The 8,458-nt window shown below is 41.8% G+C and overlaps 2 protein-coding genes across 2 annotated transcripts; one reads left to right on the top strand and one right to left on the bottom strand.

Moving 5' to 3' along the window:
* Positions 1–251: 251 nt before the first annotated feature.
* LOC115571548 (stonustoxin subunit alpha-like) lies at positions 252–3,530 on the bottom strand. The gene is made up of 4 exons (XM_030400995.1): positions 3,371–3,530; positions 2,134–2,156; positions 1,872–1,971; positions 252–1,504 (listed from the first exon to the last, which is right to left on the bottom strand). Exons 1-4 carry the CDS (start codon positions 3,528–3,530, stop codon positions 951–953), a joined length of 837 nt encoding a protein of 278 aa, XP_030256855.1. The 3' UTR covers positions 252–950.
* A 2,548-nt stretch (positions 3,531–6,078) lies between these two features.
* LOC115571450 (stonustoxin subunit alpha-like) lies at positions 6,079–8,081 on the top strand. The gene is made up of 3 exons (XM_030400879.1): positions 6,079–6,094; positions 6,275–6,374; positions 6,852–8,081. Exons 2-3 carry the CDS (start codon positions 6,284–6,286, stop codon positions 7,403–7,405), a joined length of 645 nt encoding a protein of 214 aa, XP_030256739.1. The 5' UTR covers positions 6,079–6,094; positions 6,275–6,283; the 3' UTR covers positions 7,406–8,081.
* Positions 8,082–8,458: the final 377 nt, after the last annotated feature.

Here is an 8,458-nt window from a genome sequence, read left to right as displayed (position 1 = left end):
GGTCGTCTAAATGTTAAAGGAAGTCAACATGTAGCAGCTGACGGCAGCAGCCTTCATGCTGAAATCAATTCAGCAGATATTTCTTTACTCTGTGTCAACAAAGATAAAAGCTGTATAATGTCCTCTGATGATTTATGTTCCATCATCATTCTATGAACTGAAACATGTGAATGTCTCAAATGATGAAGCCTTTTATAACCTTTGGTACCGTCAACTTTAGGACACACAGTAAATGAAACATCACACGATGGTAGACTCGGGTCATTTTATTGAAAAGCGTCTTCTGCTCATGAAGAGAGTGAACATGTCCAACAGGTGTTTACATGTCACATGAATCTGACATCCATTCAGCTCCATAACAATCTACAGTGAGCTCACAATCAAACTAACTGGTGTCCAACAGTGAAGCTTCTCCTCCCAACAGACAACAGAAAGTCACTGATTGAACCTGAGATCAGATCAAAGGTACAAACTGCAGAGAAACAAAATGATTCTGCTTGTTTTCTGATGATAATGTTGTTAATAACTGATTACTGAAAACATTAAAGAAACATAACAAATGCTGATTCAAACAATATGCACTCAGCAACATAAACATAATCAATTCATCTTTTTTTAACATGTGCTGCAGGTTTCTAGTCAAACATAATAAAGTTGACATCATGTATTGATTTAAGCTCTTGTCTATACGTATCAGGAATTATGATAGAAAGCAGCGAGCAGTTAAAGTTTAAACTGGCAGTGCAGAGAATCAACATGTGCCACTACAGACACAATGACATACGCAGGAACTTTACTGACATCAGGTGTCCTGCTCCCTCTGGGCTTTAATGCATTTTATCAATTTGTGAAGCGTGCTTATGTTAAAATGTGGTGTTGGGTTGTTCTCTCAATGTGAACCCATATCCCTGTGAGCAGACCAGGGATTCACCACTTCATTGTCATCGCTCTTAGCTGCCTGTATACATGGCTGCAAAATTGCCACTTTTTCCAACCCAGAAGCATGGAAACACAGGCTCAGTGAATTTGGTTTCAAAGCGGAAGAGGGGACCGTTTTGGCTTCCTAAGACACAGAAGAAGTACAGAGTGCCAAGATCCCAGTCAAGAAACACCCCAACTCTCTTGCAGCCACCAGAAGTTGAAGGCATTTCCCACACTTTGCCATCATGATAAGCCTTCAGTGTGCGCCCTGAAGTAGGGTCACCACTTTGGCCTAAAACCCACGACTTGGAGTTATTTCCAAACTCAGATGCTGGCCCAGTTCTCTCAATGCTACCATATGCAACACCTATATAAACAGATTCATCAGGAGTATCACTCCAGTCTACCTCCCAGTATTGCATCCCTTTCAGGGCTTCTTTGGCCATCACTTGAGGATATGTTTCAAACCTCTCAGGGTTTGGAGGATATGTCTGCTCTGGTCCATTTGTTGCCTTCTTGTTTCTCTCAGACAGTGTGAGCTGCTTGTTGACAGTGTCTGAGTCCATGTAGATGTCAACAGCATCTGATTGGGAGATCAAAACAAAATGTGTTATAATTCTGCTTATCTCACTGCTCAGGTTCCTCAGTACAGAATTAACTGTCAAATAAATTGTGTCCTCGCTGATTTACAGCCAATTAATCAGATGGAGGGATATGATGACTATTTAGTTTTCTCATTGATCAGTCACCAACAGTCCATGCAACTAAAATAAAATAAAAATAATCATCAGTTCTCCAGTAAATGGTCTCAACTGCATCATAGTTACAGAGAACTTGTAATGAATGATGTGGAATGATGTTAAATATGTGACACTGTTTATCTGGAAACAGAGCTGTGACAGGCAGATAAATGTAATAACACAGTTTTAGAAAATGTAGTCTAAACTTACATTTGAGGAGTTCCTCTTTCTTCACATCATAGATCTCTCCTGGAGTGAAAGACAGACCTGCGAAAGGAGATGCCTTTTTCTCTGAGGCCATTTCTTCAACCTGTTGAGAAATGTTAAACAGGTGAACACACACTTCAACACTTCATCTACACTGTTTTCAGCAGGATGACTCAGCTCACATGTTAACTGTGTAAATGCAGCATTTCTCTGTAGACATCAGTCTGACAGTGAGTTCAGTCACTGTCTAAACATATTGTGTCACCTTCTGTCTCAGTTTGTCCTCACCTGGTCAAGTTGAGTGGATCAGCTGAGTTGTGTGAGAGTCTTCTGGACTTCCAACTGGAGCTTGCAGTGTGATGATCAGTGTGGCTGTGAGGTTCCTTATATACTGTCAGATCTGCTGACTCCTCCCATGAGATAACAATCACTTTGTGGTATGAAAGGTACGATGTCAATGAAATAGCAGAAGTGGTTCCACAGAATTAAGACACACCTACAGGGAAATATCACGATAAGGACATTACAAAATCTGAGAACAATTCTGTGGAACTGGGACTGTTTGTTCTTCTTTGTTTGAAAAGTTGCTGGTTAACATTTTTTCAGGTACGTAGGTAGACTCACAGGTGATCAGTCCAGTCTTCTGAAATTGGATGGGCTTATCAGAGACCTGAAACAGCCACAGTTACAGATTCTCTTCTATTATTTGTCAGAACTTTTGATTTATTGATTGCTGGTGTGTCCCCTCAGAGTTGCCGTAGGGTAGTAGTTGTTGTTGTTTGTGACATGTGGGGAGAGGAAATGAAAAGAAGCATGTTCAGAGCACTAACATGACGTCTCCATGTGCCGTCTCTCTCAGTCATGCTGTTTTCATACACAGTTTTCTAACCTTAGCTTCCTTGGCTACATTTACATTTACCAGCCAGCTGATGTAGTGGAACGAAGTGTTCGGACTGGGGTGTTTGGTCTGACCAGTGTTTAGAGGTGGATGGGTGCAGTTCCATTGACAGCCTTGGAGGCCAGCACCATCTTCTTGAATCAAATGCGAGCTGCAACAGGAAGCCAGTGGAGGTCACGGAGGAGGGGGTTCACATGGGAGAACTTGGGTAGATTGAAAACGAGGTGCGCTCTGGATACGCTGCAGTGGTTTAGTCTCAGAGGCTGGGACTCCAGCCAGGAGTGAGTTGCAGTCCAGGCGGGAGATGACCAGCACTTAGACCAGGAGTTGCGTTGAGTCCTTTATGAGGAAAGACCAGATCCTGCAGATGTTGTAAAGGGCAAATCTGCAGGATAGGACCACAGCAGTGATGTAGGGGTGCAGGATAGTCTGTCGTCAAGGATTACGCCCAGGTTACTCACAGTCAATGAAGGTGATACTATGACGTCCTCGACAGTGACTGACAGGTCTGTGCGAGGCAGTCTAGTGGCGAGTTGGCTAACATGGTTTTATGCACATGAGGCTCAGTTATGGACATGTGGTGTGGAGACGAGGACACTTTTACACTTGAGGTGTATCAGTCCATCACTGAAGGAGCTGCCCAGTGCTGTGAAGGTGACCTGCAGGTGGGACTCCTTCACCAGCAGCCATGACAGTTTATCATCCTGCTCTCTCCCACCACCTGCACTGGGTCCAGAGGTTCCCAGTATGGAGCTGGCCTTCATGATAAGTTGTGTTTGGTGGGTTCCTGCAACGTTTCTCAACAAAACTCACATGTGACGACTCCGGCTCGGCCCGACACTGCCGGGCCTCACAGATATCCTCCTGATCTCACTAATCTGAGCTGCCGGGGATTCAGATGTTCAGAAACTCTTCAAAACATTTTCACCCTTTAATTTACAGATTCATAAAATATGGACTTCAACAACAACAATAGGTCACTTTCCAGAGGCAGAAGGACCAAACAACTTCAACCACTAGTCAGTGGGGATAGTGGAAACATAGTCAGCCTAATAAGAGTTACTGTAGTTAATGTGTTAGACTTCTATTCCAGTATACATTTACACACCTTTACATGTACTTATGACCCTATTCATCATTATCTGCCCGCAGAGCTGCTCTTGGTTCTGTTTCATTCTCAACTCTGAGACGAGACCACATTAAAAGTCTCTGATAAGTCTCTCAATTAAAGTGTCAGAGGTCAAACTGTTATTCTGAGCAAACAGGGTTTATTTCAGCATCAAATCACGGTTTAACTCAGGCGTCCATTAGCTCAGTTGTTATAGCTCGCGTCCCGTGTACAGAGACTCTGTCCTCTCTAAACCCGCCCCGAGATTCCAGTTCGTGCCTGGAGCCCTTTGCTGCATGTCTGATCCTGATTCCTGTCATCTGTGAAGCTGCTGATCAGTACGTACCAGACGTGTTCACACAGATATTAAGAAACACCTTCTGTCATCCATCACTATAACGTCCACGCCAATTCTGTGGAACTGGGACTGTTTCTTTTTCTGTGTTGTAATAGCTGTTGATTGATGACTAAATTAAATCATCTATGATTTGTCATCGTGTATTTCAACTTAAAGAACTTTACTCATTCAAGGAAGTTTTCAGTTTATTACAGCGATCATGTAAACTAATGTCAGTTCATTTATTCATATTCTTTTATTTCTTCTGTTAGTTCTTTCAGCAGCTTCATTCAGCAAGTATCAGAACAACTGCAACTCAAGTATTTATTCAACAGAAACTCTGTGATCATGGAAACTTCTTTATTGATCAGTAGGTGTGCCTTCATTTCTGTGGATAAACTTCATTCAACCAGTAATCTTTGTTTCTTTAAGGTCAGACATATTAGATATGTAGATATAGATTTATATATAATACTGCCAGATATTAACATTGTCTGTCTCATAGTGTGACAGGCCCCAACTCCAATAGAGGACGTGAACAAAAATCAAACAAAATATTTTTTAATATGATCTAACACTGCTGGGAAAATATAAAGTGTTCACACCTCCTGTCATCCGTCACTATAGCATCCACACCCATTCTGTGGAACTGGGACCGTTTGTTTTTCTGTGTTGAAATAGTTTTTTGATTGACAGCTAAATCTTCTAATGTTGCTTAATCTTTAGAAGGTCAATTGGTTAACTTCAATCTCACACTGCTGGGAAATATGAGTATGAAGTCGTTCTCATGAAAACAGCATTTCTGCACCCCCTACACCACTGCTGTGGTCCTATCCTGCAGATTTGCCCTTTACAACATCTGCAGGATCTGGTGTTTCCTCATAAAGGACTCAACGCAACTCCTGGTCTAAGCGCTGGTCATCTCCCGCCTGGACTGCAACTCACTCCTGGCTGGAGTCCCAGCCTCTGAGACTAAACCACTGCAGTTTAACCAGAGGCCACCTCGTTTTCAATCTACCCAAGTTCTCCCATGTGAACCCCCTCCTCCGTGACCTCCACTGGCTTCCTGTTGCAGCTCGCATTTGATTCAAGAAGATGGTGCTGGCCTCCAAGGTTGTCAATGGAACTGCACCCATCCACCTCTAAACACTGGTACGACCAAACACCCCAGTCCGAACACTTCGTTCCACTACATCAGCTGGCTGGTAAATGTAAATGTAGCCAAGGAAGCTAAGGTTAGAAAACTGTGTATGAAAACAGCATGACTGAGAGAGACGGCACATGGAGACGTCATGTTAGTGCTCTGAACATGCTTCTTTTCATTTCCTCTCCCCACATGTCACAAACAACAACAACTACTACCCTACGGCAACTCTGAGGGGACACACCAGCAATCAATAAATCAAAAGTTCTAACAAATAATAGAAGAGAATCTGTAACTGTGGCTGTTTCAGGTCTCTGATAAGCCCATCCAATTTCAGAAGACTGGACTGATCACCTGTGAGTCTGTGTGTCTACCTACGCACCTGAAAGAGCCGTTAATCAGCAACTTTTCAAACAAAGTAGAACAAACAGTCCCAGTTCCACAGAATTGGTCTCAGATTTTGTAATGTCCTTATCGTGATATTTCCCTGTAGGTGTGTCTTAATTCTGTGGAACCACTTCTGCTATTTCATTGACATCGTACCTTTCATACCACAAAGTGATTGTTACCATCTCTGCATGTATCTCATAGGAGGAGTCAGCAGATCTGACAGTATATAAGGAACCTCACAGCCACACTGATCATCACACTGCAAGCTCCATTTGGAAGTCCAGAAGACTCTCACACAACTCAGCTGATCCACTCAACTTGACCAGGTGAGGACAAACTGAGACAGAAGGTGACACAATATGTTAAGACAGTGACTGAACTCAGTCAGTGTAGAAGAATCACTGTCAGACTGATGTCTACAGAGAAATGCTGCATTTACACAGTTAACATGTGAGCTGAGTCATCCTGCTGAAAACAGTGTAGATGACGTGTTGAAGTGTGTGTTCACTCGTTTAACATTTCTCAACAGGTTGAAGAAATGGCCTCAGAGAAAAAGGCATCACCTTTCGCAGGTATACCTTTCACTCCAGGAGAGATCTATGATGTGAAGAAAGAGGAACTCCTCAAATGTAAGTTTAGACGACATTTTCTAAAACTGTGTTATTACATTTATCTGCCTGTCACAGCTCTGTTTCCAAAAAAACAACAGTGTCACATATTTAACATCATTCCACATCATTCATCACAAGTTCTCTGTAACTATAATGTAGTTGAGACCATTTACTGGAGAACTAATAATATTCTTTTTTTATTTTAGTTGCATGAAATATTGGTGGCTGATCAATGAGAAAACTGAAGTATCATCATTGCATAAATTATTAATTGGCTCTTAATCAGTGAAAACACAATTTATTTGACTGTCAGTTTTGTACTGTGGAACCTGAGCAGTGAGATATGCAGAGCGGAAAATATGGTCATCTTTTTTCTTTTGGGGAGGATTAGAACATAGACTGTAAATATCTCTCCTCCCACCATCAGAATGATAGTTCTGACATTCTGATAATTAATCAGAATAATAACACATTTTGTTTTGATCTTCCAATCAGATGCTTCGGGCTTCACCGTGGACCCAAACACTGTAAACAAGCAGCTCACGCTGTCTGAGAGAAACAAGAAGGCAACAAATGGACCAGAGCAGCCATATCCTCCAAACCCAGAGAGGTTTGAAACATATCCTCAAGTGTTGGCCAAAGAAGCCCTGAAAGGGATCCAATACTGGGAGGTAGACTGGAGTGATACTCCTGATGAATCTGTTTATATAGGTGTTGCATATGGTAGCATTGAGAGAACTGGGCCAGCATCTGAGTTTGGAAATAACTCCAAGTCCTGGGTTTTAGGCCGAAGTGGTGACCCTACTTCAGAGCGCACACTGAAGGCTTATCATGATGGCAAAGTGTGGGAAGGTCCTTTTCCCTCTGATGGCTGCAAGAGAGTTGGGGTGCTTCTTGACTGGGATCTTGGCACTCTGTACTTCTTCAAAATCTCAAAAGGCCACAACTATGCCCTCTACCGCTTTGAAACCAAATTCACTGAGCCTGTGTTTCCATGCTTCTGGGTTGGAAAAAGTGGCAATTATGTGTCCTTGCGTTTTCTAGTCTAAGAGCGATGACAATGAAGTGGTGAATCCCTGGTCTGCTCAAAGGGATATGGGTTCACACTGAGAGAACAACCCAACACCCCATTTTAACTTGAGCACGCTTCACAAATTGATAAAATGCATTAAAGCCCAGAGTAAAGTTCCTGCGTATGTCATTGTGTCTGTAGTGGCACATGTTGATTCTCTGCACTGCCAGTTTAAACTTTAACTGCTCGCTGCTTTCTATTATAATTCCTGATACGTATAGACAAGAGCTTAAATCAATACATGATGTCAACTTTATTATGTTTGAATAGAAACCTGCAGCACATGTTAAAAAAGATGAATTGATTATGTTTATGTTGCTGAGTGCATATTGTTTGATTCAGCATTTGTTATGTTTCTCAAATGTTTCCAGTAATCAGTAATTAACAACATTATCATTAGAAAACAAGCAGAATCATTTTGTTTCTCTGCAGTTTGTACCTTTGATCTGATCTCAGGTTCAATCAGTGACTTTCTGTTGTCTGTTGGGAGGAGAAGCTTCACTGTTGGACACCAGTTAGTTTGATTGTGAGCTCACTGTAGATTGTTATGGAGCTGAATGGATGTCAGATTCATGTGAAATGTAAACACCTGTTGGACATGTTCACTCTCTTCATGAGCAGAAGACGCTTTTCAATAAAATGACCCGAGTCTACCATCGTGTGATGTTTCATTTACTGTGTGTCCTAAAGTTGACGGTACCAAAGGTTATAAAAGGCTTCATCATTTGAGACATTCACATGTTTCAGTTCATAGAATGATGATGGAACATAAATCATCAGAGGACATTATACAGCTTTTATCTTTGTTGACACAGAGTAAAGAAATATCTGCTGAATTGATTTCAGCATGAAGGCTGCTGCCGTCAGCTGCTACATGTTGACATCCTTTAACATTAAGTCGACCCATCCGGTTGTTGTGAGGTTAGAAGCTTCATCATCTATAATATAAAAGCACATTTTAAAATATAACTACTACAATAAAGTACACAAGTGTTCAGAGGACATCATGTCACTTCTCTTACTCGCAGTG

Source organism: Sparus aurata, chromosome 20 (genome assembly GCF_900880675.1).
Source record: "Sparus aurata chromosome 20, fSpaAur1.1, whole genome shotgun sequence".
Classification (NCBI taxonomy): domain Eukaryota; kingdom Metazoa; phylum Chordata; class Actinopteri; order Spariformes; family Sparidae; genus Sparus; species Sparus aurata.
This window is presented reverse-complemented; position numbering and strand designations above follow the sequence as displayed.

Bases quoted from the DNA above. Each gene is read 5' to 3' on its own strand.
- LOC115571548 (XM_030400995.1), bottom strand. From the start codon at position 3,530: ATGAAGGCCAGCTCCATACTGGGAACCTCTGGACCCAGTGCAGGTGGT. The intron at 2,157-3,370 runs GTAAAAGTGTCC...CAACTTGACCAG, and splicing joins TGGACTGATACACCTCAAGT to GTGAGGACAAACTGAGACAG. The intron at 1,972-2,133 runs GTGACACAATAT...ATTTCTCAACAG, and splicing joins AGGACAAACTGAGACAGAAG to GTTGAAGAAATGGCCTCAGA.
- LOC115571450 (XM_030400879.1), top strand. From the start codon at position 6,284: ATGGCCTCAGAGAAAAAGGCATCACCTTTCGCAGGTATACCTTTCACT. The intron at 6,375-6,851 runs GTAAGTTTAGAC...TCTTCCAATCAG, and splicing joins GAAAGAGGAACTCCTCAAAT to ATGCTTCGGGCTTCACCGTG.